The sequence below is a fragment of the Apium graveolens genome, chromosome 3, assembly GCF_009905375.1.
Source record: "Apium graveolens cultivar Ventura chromosome 3, ASM990537v1, whole genome shotgun sequence".
Taxonomy (NCBI): Eukaryota; Viridiplantae; Streptophyta; class Magnoliopsida; order Apiales; family Apiaceae; genus Apium; species Apium graveolens.
This window is the reverse complement of record NC_133649.1, coordinates 41,146,309-41,161,779: the sequence shown is the minus strand read 5'-3', so window position 1 is coordinate 41,161,779 and position 15,471 is coordinate 41,146,309. Positions and strand designations below refer to the sequence as shown.

General features: G+C 35.0%; 2 protein-coding genes across 2 annotated transcripts; one reads left to right on the top strand and one right to left on the bottom strand.

Annotated features, from left to right (window-relative positions):
• Positions 1 to 812: 812 nt before the first annotated feature.
• LOC141714159 (kunitz trypsin inhibitor 5-like) lies at positions 813 to 1,424 on the bottom strand. The gene has a single exon (XM_074517693.1). The coding sequence runs from the start codon at positions 1,422 to 1,424 to the stop codon at positions 813 to 815; it is 612 nt and encodes a 203-aa protein (XP_074373794.1).
• Positions 1,425 to 2,085: 661 nt separating this feature from the next.
• Positions 2,086 to 2,919, top strand: LOC141710687 (kunitz trypsin inhibitor 5-like). The gene has a single exon (XM_074513234.1). It carries the CDS (start codon positions 2,138 to 2,140, stop codon positions 2,723 to 2,725), a length of 588 nt encoding a protein of 195 aa, XP_074369335.1. The 5' UTR covers positions 2,086 to 2,137; the 3' UTR covers positions 2,726 to 2,919.
• The last annotated feature ends 12,552 nt before the right edge of the window (positions 2,920 to 15,471 follow it).

Below are 15,471 nucleotides of genomic sequence, written 5' to 3'. Positions count from 1 at the left end.
TTTATTGAAGCATAGAAATCGGTAAATTTATTTTATTTTAGAGACTTTGTACTCCAAAGGTGAATGTCCTATTTTATTTTAATCTTCAGTGCAATTGTACATGTACAATATATGGACATCTATCAAACAAATACCGTAACAAACTGAAGAGACTTTATAAGATTTGAGTCTCAAATTACAGATGATACTGTTAACAAACTTGTTCAAATTCAATGCCCTATTCCAAAAGTAGGCGGGTAGAATTCAATTACCATTTGTACGGGAAAAAATGTCGCACGATTATCATTGAAACCACAGGCTTATTATATTGTCTCATGGAATTAAGAACAGTCTCATTGTTTTTTCCCCAACCCATGTCTAATCTACGTGCGAATGTTACTTGCTATAAATAAATCATTCATCTTTTACTTGAACGCTCACCAAACTTGAACAGAAAAGAGCAAGCAATAGCAAAATGAAGATACTTCTAGTCTTTCTATTTTTCCTTGTATTAGCTTCTAATAGATTCAAATTCTTCATACTACATATGGCCACTTCTCCCATGCGGTCCATCCGGTCCTCTCACACTAAAAGCTACTAACAAATCTCATCCATACAAGTAAGCTAATTCAGGAGTCATGTATATATACATATATAAATCATAGATTATTGTATATAATAAGAAAATTTCAAATACAACCCAAGAAAGCTAATATGAGAATCTTCTTCCCATTATGACAAGCAAGTGATGCATATTTGCAACGAAAGAACAATTGAGCATATCACTGAACGCAGTTCGATATTAATATTTGTAAACCCTAGCCAGATCAGCTTTACGCCTTTCTGAACATAACCATTTGTGGTTCAGCTTTTAGTGCAAAAACTGAATATGGAATGGTATCATCGTAAACGTCATCATAAGCGCCAACGTTTTTGCAAACTACTTTGCAAAATTCACATATCGTAGGACAATACATTAGCTTATAGTTGTCATTATATTTTTCAATCTTAAACCAGTTTTTTATGGTCTTATAACCAGGATTTCCCTCCACTCCCCCAACTGTCAGATAATATCGTTTTCGCGACCTGTCATAGTTGTCCACCTTCATGATTGTAGATTTCACGCAGTTTGTTTTGGTCTTAAACTTGATGTTCAAATCGGTTGATTCAAGCACCACGCCATCCTTGGTGTTTGCTGGATGAAATGTCACTGGTATTTGGTCGTCATACCTTTCGACATGTAGCACAACTTCAAGGGGGCAAGTTTTACCTCTAGTGGCAGCAAGGCTTAATCCTCCACCATACGAAACATTATACGGAAGTATAAAGTACTCTGTACCCGTTTGGAGCTCCTTGTGTGACATGTCCAGGACCGGCTGAAGGTTCTCTGCCTGCACTAAACAAAAGGCTAGTAAAATGAAAAGAAATGGCAATAATATCTTCATAATGCTGTATTGTTTGAGAGATAAGCTGGTAAGGATAAATGAGATCTATATGTACTATATATACCTACTTACTTGGTATGTGTTGTGACTTGTGCCTGATATTGTTATTGCCTACAGATTCATGTTTTAGTTTTTATCTCAAACCATGACTGCGCGCAGAGTCAAAGAGCCAGTGTTTATAGTGTGCACATATCTGCATCTCGATTAATTATATATCGGTACAGCACGCTTTCAGTCAATATTGATCCGACATCTCGATTTATAATGAATTAAATATAGGAGTATATGATATTACTGCATGCCGCGGGATTCTTTGGGTCAAACTAGTTCATAGATAATTATTATATTTATATTATACTTAAACTAATACACATGAGAATCATGTTTTTGTTGTAAATAATCTCAATTGAGAACATTTAAACCACCCATGATTTTGTGCACATCAGCATGTGATTACATGTAATGCTTCCAAAAGAACAACGGACATTGTATTGATTAGAATCTGGCAGATCATACTGGTTCTGGATAAGCTTTATTAGAAGCTTCTATTTTGCAAACCACGACTGCAATCTATTGTCCACTAAAACATTTCACAATGTGTTGATTCTGACCCGATTATAGTATATGAACAAATATTGATATAAATAAGATCATCTTCCATTTATGTACTCACGAAATTAAAACAGAAGATAGCTAAGCTATATTAGTGATCAATGAAGATACTTGTGTTCTTTCTTTCCTTCCTTGTATTAGCCTCGTATTCACTTGGCGCAGAGCCTGTTAGGGACACCGACGGAGACTATCTCTGGACAAGTTCTAGATATTACATATGGCCAGAGGTCTCACAGGGTCCTGCTGGTCCTCTCACATTAAATCCTACTAGGAACCAAAATTGCTCGCTTGATGTCGTTCAAGAGTTAGCTAATGATGATGTAGGCGTTCCATTTGCTTTTACACCAGTATTATACCCGAAAGGTGTAATACGTGAAGAAACTGATATGAACATCAAGTTTACAGCAGAAACACTTTGTAATGAGACGGTTGTTTGGACTGTCAAGCATGAATCAAATAACAAATATTTCGTGAGAAGTGGTGGTGTTGAAGGCAATCCTGGTCCGGAAACTGCAAGAAATTGGTTTAAAATTATAAAATACATGGATGGTTACAAGCTTCTTCATTGTCCTTCAGTGTGCATAAAATGTGAAGCTATATGCAGAGACGTTGGCATTGTTAAGGATGATTATACGCCATATCTAGGATTAAGTGAATTTCCCGTCAAGGTTGTGTTTAAGAGGGCCTAAAAATATTGTTTTTTCAATTAATTAAGAGGGCCTGAAAATATCAACAGCCGCGTACATGTGATCGATGACGTACTTAATTAAGACTGCTTTGTTCTACGTATAAATACTCGGTCATAGTAATGAACCGATATTTGTAAAACTCCGCTGTTAGTAATTCGTTATCAATAAAGATTTTTGATACAAAGAACAGAGAATTTCCGGTGTCTTGGCTTTGTAAAGTGCATTTTACAACTATTCTGAAAAAAGTGCATTTTATTACAATGATCTGGTTTGGTAAGTTATTTTCTTTACACTCAAATCTTTACCTCCGTATAGATGAAATGAGCCTGAAAATTAGAATGAACAAAATAGGGGAATGAGAAAATAATGAAATGAGCAATTAAAAGAATGATTATTATTTTTTTAAGTTTACTTGTCAATTTTTTTCAGAGGAAATGGAATGAAAATTGAATACAGATTCTTGAAAATTTTTAATAATAAAGAATCCTGGCAATAATTTTTATCTGAAAATATCAGATTTGTTATTTCAAAAATAATCGGTGATGTACTTCATAAGACTATACAATACTGAGCACGTACTATTTTGAAGAAAATGACGAACGATTTGAAATTATTACTCCCTCCGTCCCTCCCAAATGTTTACATTTGGGTGGGGTAAACATTTGGGTGGGGCGCGGAGTTTAAGAAAAATGATAAAGTAGTGGAGAAAAGTTGAAAAAGTGAGTAAAGTAGTGGGACTGATTAATATTATATGTATAAAGTGGGTATAGTGGAGGATAGTAGTGGATGTAGTTAATTTAAAAATTATAAAACTTTACTATTTTTGGAAAATTTTGAAATGTAAACAATTGGAATTGGAAGGAACATCCCAAAAAGGAAAGTGTAAACAAATGGGAGGGACAGAGGGAGTATATGACAAGATTTACGCAGGTGAGAATAATTATACTCCATACTAGGTAGTTTGATTTTTTACACGCATCTTAATGTGAATTGGATGTATGACTAAAATACTTATTTTAATTTTTTTTTTGAATTAAAATATATATGTTAAATTTTAATTAAAAAATAAAATTTGAATTTTTTTAATTCTAACGATATTTTTTAATCTGCTAAAAATAAAAAAAGTCAAACGCTATGATGGTGGATCAGAGAGAGTATCAATTAAGACAATAAAGAAAAAATAGTATGTGTTATAAATTAATAATAATATTTCTTAGTATGTAAGTGTGCTGAATTAGAAAAATAATCTATATTTTTATGCTCTCAAGTTCATCAGAATGATTACACAGGATCCTATTTATAGGTGAACTATACCTTCTAATACAATATGTATCAGCCTTAATTTTCAACCTTCAACGTAGAGCCGGTCAAATGTGCGGGTTCGAACCGCTCATTCGGTACCGGCTCGTACGGAACCCGGAAAATATTCGGCACGAAAAGGACCGGTTCAAACCCGCTCAACTCGCTAAATTAGATGAATCGAGTATGAATTCAATTTTAAGAACCCGAGACCGCACGAGCCCGCACGAGCTGCACATTCTATACAACACGCACAGCCCGCACGTTGATATGCACTGATATATGTTGATATGCATATATGTTCATGGAACTACAGAAGGTTTATTAAAAATTGACGTAGTTTAATTAAACATGTTAGCTTATTTTTGTTCACAAATATTGACTTGGACAGAACTTTTGTTTATTAAAAAAGGGGTAAGAAGGGGGATAATTTAATTTCTGTTTTGATTTTTGAATATTATAGTATATTGTTTATTTGTTTATTATAGTATATTGTTTATTATAGTATACTGTTTATTCGTTTTTGTAAATTGAATTATATGAATTTATTTTGTAAATTCATTTTTGTAAATTTCAGTGTACAAATTTTATATTGTTTATTATAAATATATTTTAATTTTATAAGAGGTACCGTACTCTTTTTAACCAAAAACTTAAAATAATAAAATTAATTGATTACAATTTTAACGATATAATACGTATAACAAAAATATTATTTTACATATGAAAATTATTTAATGTTCAGCTGCGATGTGATGTGACAGAGAGAGAAGTAATTACTAATATAATATTTGAATGATTGTTGAAGACTTGAAAGTGGATAAGGAAAACGAGTTGAACAACCATTCAACCCCCACAGCCCGCCAGCCCGCGTGCCTTCAACCCGCCAACCTGTGAACCGCCTGGCACGCACACGAGCTCAGTGCCGAATCCGAGTTACCTTCTATAAGTTCAAGCACAGCCCGGCCCGATTCGCTCGATTCAAGTGTCGGTTCAGTGTTTGTTCTCTCCGGTTACAACCTGTTACCAACCCGGCTCGGACCGCACGACCCGCACAGGTGGCCACCTTTCCACGTACAGTAAATGCATGCGTGTATTGAGAATTGAGAAGTGAAATTGCAGATGTACTTTGACTAAATAAGATGTACTTTGACTAAATAACTTGACACTCATTTATATTTACACTAACAATCATTTATATATTCTATTATAACTTTCCCTTTTGATTGTCATAAGATTGATATAAGATTGATTGCCTCATTAAAACTTTGCAAGAAAAAATTATGAGGGATAAAAATCTTGACCATGGAAAAAGAGTATAACCTCCCCCTAATAAAACGTCTCACAATTTGGTATCTTGTTGTAGCAATGATTTTAGTCTTTGCATTCCAATATTATTTCGCAGCTTTTCAAAAGTTGAGATGGGTAGTGATGTGAACAAATCAGCCAGATTATCAATGTCACCATTCAGTATAATAAACAATGCAATTCAATAAGCAAGATCATAATCAACAGTGATAAAACATTTGTATAAAAGCGTATGTCAAGGGTATGTCAAGGTATGTATGAAGAATAGATTCAAGTTCACAGAATGATCAGGTCATAAATGAACAATGGTTCAATGGTTATACGGAGTTTAGTTCTTTGATGTGACAAGATATTGTTGAATGTATAGGTTTCTGTAGGTTCAAGCAATTATGTTATAGTGCTTGGTATATAGTGGATATGTATTTGTGCAGTAGTATTGTATTTGTGTGGTTTAGTGTCTGGTAAGAATTTGAGTATAAATGAGACAGCCACATTGGTACTTAAGATGGCCATTCTTTCGTACCACATGGCATACAGCACATGATTAGGTGGCGTCCCACCCGACTCTTCGTCATCCCGACAAAGCGTCTCACCATAATACTGCTTGTCCCAATCAGTGAACAAAACTTGAGGAAAAATTAAATTTGAAAGGAATACAATATCCTCCTTTTCGATATCATCGTAAAGAGTTTATTAAGAAAAGAGGTTCATACATATTTAGGAATCAAAAAGGAATATACGCGGTAATATTGGAGACAAGAATGATACCATTGGTCACCATCCATATTTCACTTATATTCATCTTTCGAGCTTGTTGGATCATATCCCAATTCGTCATATAACAACTTTAGTAGGTACGCTAAAATGCCTTATTAAATTAAGCATTATGGTAGATTCTTACTTGTTAAGTCTCGCGTCTTTAACATCGCACCTACACGTATAGTACTTTAACAATTCAATCATAATTGCGCTCTTATCGAAAAACTTCAAGTTTCATCTTCGCAACTTAAAATAACCACTGATCATATCGATTCTTTTGTTAATATTGTTCTTCCTTTAGAAAAGTCTGGAAATCTTCCCAATCTTCTTCGGTCATGCTTAGGCTTCTGTTAAATCAATGAATTCTTTGAATACTAATAGTCCTAGTAATTGGATGAATAGTTACTCCGTACGCTGATTCTGTTGTTAATCTTATCAAACAATATTTGCACCTTGCTGTTAGGAATAATCAACTTCTTCATAATCGCGGGTTACTTTGTTCTCTGAATTAACAATACTAAGTCTGAAACAAGCATCCTTCCAGGTAATCCGGGTCTTTTAACAAACAAGAAATTCAAGTAGTAACTTGACAACCAATGTTTAAAACTTATTTTATTAAAAAAAAGCTTTTAGAAATTTTGTAAGGGAAAATCTTTTTCGAAAACTTGTTTAAGAATTTTGAAAATCACAAATCTGGTTGTCCTTACTGTATGAGTTAGTTGTTGTCTTTCCTATAACAAGATACCAAGTTAAAGAAACAATCACACAAAGGTCCAATCACTTCCATTTATCTTCTCTCCTTCATTGGGTCTATTACTTTCCTTAATCGACGAAAACTTCAGCTATCGTTGCATATTATCTTATTCATGGCTTCATTTCAAAGCTTCCATACTAGTAATACTCCCATCATTATCTTTGCAGTCATTAAGTGGAACAGGTCTATCTAACAGCCAACAAGTCTATTTCATAGAACAAAGTTTGCTTATATCACTTCACATCACTACTTTACATATCACATTTATCATAGCACCATCATCTAATTCTATGAAAATTCCAGATTTATACTTTTCTCTCTAACTCTTTTAAAATTCATCTAGTCCATCCCACAAGCTAATCACGGGTGGTCTATTCACTAGTGTCTCCATTTAATCTGGTGGAAGCTATCCTCCGAAACACGTGAATCTTCTTTCTAAACTCCTTCTCACCTTTATTAATATCTCATGTACTTACCATTTACCATAGCTATCGAATCCATCCTCGTAAATACTGTTGCTCCATAAGATAGGTTTTAAACTGAGGGCATAGAACATGATGTAGAGTAAATTGAAAAGTACATTCACAACTGGAAGTCCAGTAGAAAAAGAATAAGCAGATGGAGGTTTTTAAATAAGTGGTCTCACATCAAGAGGTGGTATAATAGCATAGAATAGCTTGAAGGGGTGAAGTTGTTATAGTAGAAGGTAATACCAGTAATACTGATGAAAGAACAAGGTGCGAATCAAAACTGGAAGAAGATGACGATCCTCGAACGGAAGACTCCTAATGATCAGATGATACAGGAAAAACAGGATCTGCCATTGCCGTTATCTGGAAATCACGTCGCAAGCTAAGAATCCCGAATCGCAACACGAACCGTGCCGGAGACCTACTATATTGTCACACTCAACCTCACAATGTCTTATTTTTCTATTTCCTATTCCTAATCCTAACCCTCTACCCAATCCCGACAATCTAGGCTTGTTTCAGTGACTTATAACATGTAGCTCTAATACCAACCTGTGGCGCCCTCCAAACCCGGGTCAGAAGTTTGGGGTCCATAACACATACATAATATGTAATCCTGTATATGAGATATTATTTACACTGACCCTGCTTTACATAACCACGGATCGCAATAGGTTAAAGTATGAAAACAAGCCACAATCCTAACTTTTATTACAACGTACCAAATCCCAACTAATTTAACTTACAACTGTTAGGTCCCAATGTGTTTGTAAAAGGGGGGTTGAATACAAACAGTACTGAATAATCGAATTAAATGCGGAATAAAAATATGAAATAAAATTCAAGTTAAATAAGAATATTATTAAACTTGAAAGGTGTTACAACAACTGTATCGATTACAAGGAATTAATCTCAAATTAATTATCACAAATCTAGAATAAATTCGACATGAACTTTTTCTATTTTTGTAATAAAAAGATTCAAATGCTAAACGCAATTTGAGATTAAGTTCTAGGGATTTTGATCCGCTAGATAGTTACACAAGAACAAGAGAATGATTTCTAGCTGATTGGATTTAACTTTACAAACTAGAAATTATGATCTTGAAGTATGCAGATGAAGGATGAAATATTGTCTTCTTTTTCTTTTCTGCCGTGTTCTTGTTTTTTACTTGTGTTCTGTGTGGATTAAATGAATGTCTGCTGCTTCTGTTCTTTTTAAATCAATCAACAGACTCTCATTGAACTGGAAAGACAATCCTGAGCTCAGCAAAACAATCAATTAATAAATTAATTAATCTTTGCAGATATAATTTTGTTTCTTAATTAAATTATATGACTTAATTAATTAATAGAGAATTAATACTAATCTTGAGCAGCAACCATTCTTCTGAAAATCTTCTGATAATCACAGTCAATTATGAATCAATTCCACCACTTCAATGTTGACACTCGATGTACTGTCTGGTTCATGAGTGACTAACTTCCGTGACGTTTCTTCATGTCTTGACTTTGATACTTGATTTTCTTCAGATTAAATCCCTGTAATTATCTGATACCCTGACGAGATCTCTGTCACTTGATTAAATCCACAACCTTGATTTATATCACTGAGGTTTGATCAATTTCTTGAACTTCTTCCAGTGAATTAATTCCTCAAGTCTGTAGATGAACCTTGTTTCTGAATCCTTTGACAGATGTTACTTAGCGAGATCTCTTTGACGGTAGATCCACTATTTACTTATTACATTCTTATTTGAGTAGAGTTAAATCCTCAAATAAACAAATAGGCTATGACATATGCCTTACAATCTCCCCCTATTTGTTTGTTAGACAATAACACACAAATACCTAGGTGATAACTCAACTAACAAATAAGAAAAAGATATAAACAGAAATGCAAAGTAAATAGCAGAAGAGTTTTGGATGACATTTAACCTTTTCCAGATTCCAAATAGATGTTCCTCTAGACTAAACATATCTTCAAGTAGTTTCATCTTCTTTTGTACAACCACATTTCCTGTTGAGAAGCGCATATCTGTCTTGCTTTTCCCCCTATAAAAATCAACTGATTAAAGAAGATCACCTTCGTTTACCACCTCTCCCGTACAATAGGATCCGCAGATAAAAACCAATGGTACTCCCCTAACAGCTTCTTCCCTTACTAGAAAATCACCTTGTGATTATCACCTCTCCCGTACAATAGGATCCGTAGTTACAAACAACAATGGTATGGTGTAGTGTACATGTAGGATCTTTTTCTTCCTCCCTGCTATTTTCCCCCTTAGTTGAGGAATCCTCCAAACTATTACTTAAGCTTTTATCTCCCCCTTAGTGAAGGAATGTATGCCGTCGTCTGAAGGAGTTCTCATATTTCACTTGGTTGGAAAAGAAATAACAAGTAGTTTCTCTTTCTTCCTCACTGTGAGTGTGTGATTCTATTTAGTGTACCTCATATGTGTTTCACTCTTCTCTCCACTCGTGTTTACACTCATTCTCACAAGTGTATCACTCTTCTCTCATAGCTCCATAATCCAGCTGTACCTGCAAGGAAAATCACCTTAGCCATCCTTAAGGAGGTCACAGGTGGTGCAATGGGAGTTCGCAAATCCCCATCCTTGTTAAACTCGTTAGATGAATCTGAGTCATAATTTACAAGTTGCTAGTTTCCCTTTTAGGGTTCCAGATTTGAATTATGTGAAGGTAAACAATGATCCAAAGAATTTAGCATAAAGATCAAGGTTCCCTTCTAATGTCTGTGAAGACATTTCCTTGTGACTCATCAGGTAATATCTGAATCATTGTCAACAAGTTGCCGATCTGCACCTATGTCAGATCCACTATCCGCAGATGCATCCAGGGGATTTAAGCCTGGGGAGGTAGATACTGACCACTGACATATGGCTTTTGGATCAGTATCCTCTCCTAACACCTGTAAAGGCAATTGGTCCATTAACGAACCTTAAACAATCGAATCTGACCTTAAAATGGTCGAAACTCTTATTTCCGTCAACTCATCCTTTGTGTGTGTAACCTTTCCTTGTGCATCAAGAATTGTTTATATTTGAAGTGATGACACTACATCGGATGCCTTGGCCGACAGGCAAAATTCAATAGACGCGCCCTGTTGAGAGAATGAATCTAGTAACTGTTTTTGTGCCTTTTCAGCCATTACATCTTTTTGAGAAGATGTATGGGGGCTAGCAGATGTCTCGGTTTAAATACTACTCACCTATGTAGGAGACAAAGCTACTGGGTTGACTTCAGAACCTTCTTTATGTGGTGCACTAAGGCACTATCTCCCTCATGCTCACTCATACTTCTTTTTAGTGGTAAGAGAGTGTTGGTTGGTTCTGTTTCTGTGTTTGTCTTTACAGTCTGGGATAGATGTTGTGGGTTTTCAACCTCATGACTGTCAATAAAAGAAAGCCATTGGAGACTGAACCTGTATCACAGAACATAGGGCAATATAGAGATATAAAATGTACTTAAGATCTATAATGAATGAAAATCATACATTTAATCTTTTGAGAGTAATGATGTACAATAGTGATTTCAAAAGATTTTACATGAAATAAGAAATCACTAATGTAGAAAGAAGTTTGATTTACTCCTAAAACTCACTGCACATATAAAACAATATGATTGTGCCTAGTGATTAGAGAGTTATAAATATGACGATTGCTTGAGTAGTACACTAGTTCATATCAACCTGAAGTGAGATTGTGAAGAAGAGATTGCATAGTCCAATAGATCTGCAGCTGCAAAGTCCATGAACTGTGGTGCACTGACTTCCTCTTTTGACTCACCAACCAGGAGTACACTTGTACACATCTTACTAGAGTCCAATTCCAAGTGTAATGTGCAGCAGGTGCCTGATATATCGTAATATTCTCAAGTCTCATCACTGGTGCTATATGTTAGATACTGCTTCCTGATAATAACCTAGCATAATATACAAATTTTCAATGATAACATTCCCAGCTTGCAAACAGCCATATCCCTCAGATAAACCTTTGTTGTTATCTCCAAAGGTAATCAGTGGGCCAGCTTTCTCAATCCACATTTGATACCAGGGCTCTATCTCCGGTCATATATCTTGATGATCCACTTGTCAAGAATCCACACTACCGGTTACACCTGTATACTGCCATGCACTTCAAATAGATTAGACCTTCTTCGGAACCCAAACTTGGTTGGGCCCGGCATACTTGTAGAATTGTCCTTTGTCAGGCAAAACAACATTTTTAATTTTAATGGTCTCAAAATCCTCAATGACTGAACATTTGACCTTGTAAACAGCCTTAACAAATTTCTGTTTAGGCTTAGGTACAAATGACTCCTTTCTAGCCTTAGAAGGACTAGCAGTCTTAGACCTATCATGCTTCTTATTATTCACATGCTGACGAGGAGTAGTCTTATCACTAGAAACATGCTTACCATTAAAATAAGCATACATCAAATTAAAAGCACAAGACATACAATTAGCAACACCACATGCTTTATGAGAGTGATTAACAGCAGGCAATTTATGCATGGTAGACATGGCATTTTTGTTATCCAACTCATGTGTGTCTGAGTTAGTCTCAGTTGCTTTCACAACTTTGACTGGAACTTTCGACACACTTGACTTGGAAACAACCTTCTCATTATCATGATCTTCAGCACGTATTTTTTCTTGAATAACAGAAGAGGTCGCATCAAATAGTTCAGCAATTGATGCTTTATAGAGGGGTTCATCAACACCCTTAAGCACATGTGGTACTTCCCTACCTTTAGCACATACATGAGGAGGGGAGTTTATGCCTAATTCTCCAATAGCAGCATTGTAATCATAACCTATTCCAGATGTTTGATTAACAACTTGCTTACTGTAGAACTCTTTATCCTTCGAACAAGAATTGAAGTAGGCTCTAACCTTAGTCTCAAGACCGGTGATCTTGTCTTTGAGAATAGTTTCGAGTTGTCTATAACAGTCAACTCTATTCTCTAGAAAAGATACTTGTTCTTTTAACTTGTCTTGATTAATGTGCACAAGTCTTAATTTATTGACCTCTTTCTCAAGGTCTTTGATCTGCTGACTTAACAGTTCATTATCACGACGAGCACAATCTAAAGAACCTCCTAGATGATAAACTAATTCAGCATCAGTAAATTTTACCTCTTTTCTTGACGATGAAGCTTTTCCATCAATAGCCATAAGAGCAAGATTCTCATCTTCTTCATCTTCACTATCAGTATCATCCCAGCTTCTTCCCTTTGCCAGGTAAGCCCTTTCAGAGTTACTCTTCTGATTTGAATCATAAGAGTTCTTCCTTACTTGCTTTGGCTTCCTGCATTCCGTGGCAAAGTGTCCCAACTCGTTGCAGTTATAAATCTAATGGTGTTCCGATCAACCATCCCTGTTTTGTATCCACCACTACTGGTGTTAGAAGATGAAGATCCACCTGTCTGGAATCTGTTGTAGTTGGACTTGTACTTGAACTTGGGATTTCTCTTGAATCTGACATTGGAGAATCTCTTGACAATTTGGGCCATTGACTCATCTTCCAATTGCTCCAGCTCTTCCAAGGAATAAAAATCATCACTGGATTGATTTGTAGTAGGAGGATCATATTCTGTTACTATCACATTTTCCTCAGCCTTGGAAAACTGTACCATTCTCTCCGACTGTTGAGATTGTTGTTGTTGTTGACCTTCAGCTACAAGAGCAGTAGATGTGCTGACCATTCTATCTTTCCCGTAGACTTCCTTTTGCTGAATCTGCTCCAACTCATAGGTTTTCAACACACCATAGAGTCTATCCAAAGAAATCTCACTCAGATCTTTAGCTTCTCTAATGGCAGTGATTCTATGTTCAAGATGAGTTGGCAGTGTTAAAAGGAACTTTTTGTTGACCTCTCTGATTGAATAATATTTCCCATTTATGTTTAGGTTGTTGATCAACGCATTGTACCTCTCAAACACTTCAGTAATTCCTTCTCCTGGATTTGATTTAAAATGTTCATACTCAGAGGTTAGGATCTCCAACTTGTTCTCCCTAACTTCCTCTGTACCTTCATTAATCATCTCAATAGTTTCCCAGATGTGTTTGGAATTTTTACAGTTCATCACATGTCTGTTCATCAAGGGATCGAGGGAATCAACTAAAATTAACTGAAGGCTGGCATCCAAGGAGGCTTCTTCTTTTTCAGTAGGAGAAAAATCCTCAGGCTCTTTTGGATAGGTTCTAGCTTTGGTAATCACAACATCATCTACTATCACCTCTGGTTCAATAACCATTGGAGTTGTTGGACCCTTCTTTAACAAGTTCAGATATTTGGGATTTGCAACTTGTAAAAACAAGAGCATCTTCATCTTCCACATGATATAATTTTCTTTATCAAATAGTGGAATTTTAACGGTTCCAACTTTTTGTGAAGTCATTATGAATTTTTGAATAAATAAAAATTCAAGGAGTTGACAAAAAAAATCACAAAAGTCTAGGATCTAGATTTGTACGTTAATCAGAAGGCTCTGATACCAATTGTTAGGTCCCAATGTGTTTGTAGAAGGGGGGTTGAATACAAACAGTACCGAATAATCGAATTAAATGCGGAATAAAAATATGAAACAAAATTCAAGTTAAATAAGAATATTATTAAACTTGAAAGGTGTTACAACAACTGTATCGATTACAAGGAATTAATCTCAAATTAATTATCACAAATCTAGAATAAATTCGATATGAACTTTTTCTATTTTTGTAATAAAAAGATTCAAATGCTAAACGCAATTTGAGATTAAGTTCTAGGGATTTTGATCCGCTAGATAGTTACACAAGAACAAGAGAATGATTTCTAGCTGATTGGATTTAACTTTACAAACTAGAAATTATGATCTTGAAGTATGCAGATGAAGGATGAAATATTGTCTTCTTTTTCTTTTCTGCTCTGTTCTTGTTTTTGACTTGTGTTCTGTGTGGATTAAATGAATGTCTGCTGCTTCTGTTCTTTTTAAATCAATCAACAGACTCTCATTGAATTGGCAAGACAATCCTGAGCTCAGCAAAACAATCGGTAGGACTATTGATTATACTAGCAAGACAATCTGATTGAACTACAATGACTTTCGGTATGACAATCAGTTGAACTAGCAAAACAATCTCCTTCTCAGTAGAACTTTCGGTATGACTATTGAAATGACTTGGCATGACAATCGGTATGACAATCCAGATTGTCGTGCTAGTTCATTTTCAATTGTCTTGTTGATTTAAGACTGTTTTTAATCCAATTAAACTTCTGAAAATTCTTTATATTAATTCTGAATTAATTAATAAATTAATTAATCTTTGCAGATATAATTTTGTTTCTTAATTAAATTATATGACTTAATTAATTAATAGAGAATTAATACTAATCTTGAGCAGCAACCATTCTTCTGAAAATCTTCTGATAATCACAGTCAATTATGAATCAATTCCACCACTTCAATGTTGACACTCGATGTACTGTCTGGTTCATGAGTGACTAACTTTCGTGACGTTTCTTCATGTCTTGACTTTGATACTTGATTTTCTTCAGATTAAATCCATGTAATTATCTGATACCCTGACGAGATCTCTGTCACTTGATTAAATCCACAACCTTGATTTATATCACTGAGGCTTGATCAATTTCTTGAACTTCTTCCAGTGAATTAATTCCTCAAGTCTGTAGATGAACCTTGTTTCTGAATCCTTTGACAGATGTTACTTAGCGAGATCTCTTTGACGGTAGATCCACTATTTACTTATTACATTCTTATTTGAGTAGAGTTAAATCCTCGAATAAATAAATAGGCTATGACATATGCCTTACAACAACTGATAATGAAATTATTCTTACAATCTTACTATCTCACTACTGTAACAAGCTCCTGCTAGCTCGATCCAATTCAATCTGGATTCCTAGCTCGCACATTAAACTGAAAAACCTCGCTATGAACTATATCCTTCTTAACTGTAGAATACATAAAAAGATTCGCAAGAGTGAGCTAACTAGCTTAGCAAGTCATAATAACAATAACTGAGGTTAAATAATGATCAAACGAGATGATTCAGAGGAATCAAGCTTCTTATTAAATAATCATTAGAATTGGATATTCATTTTAAGTTTTAAAAACCAAGGTTAGGTTGTT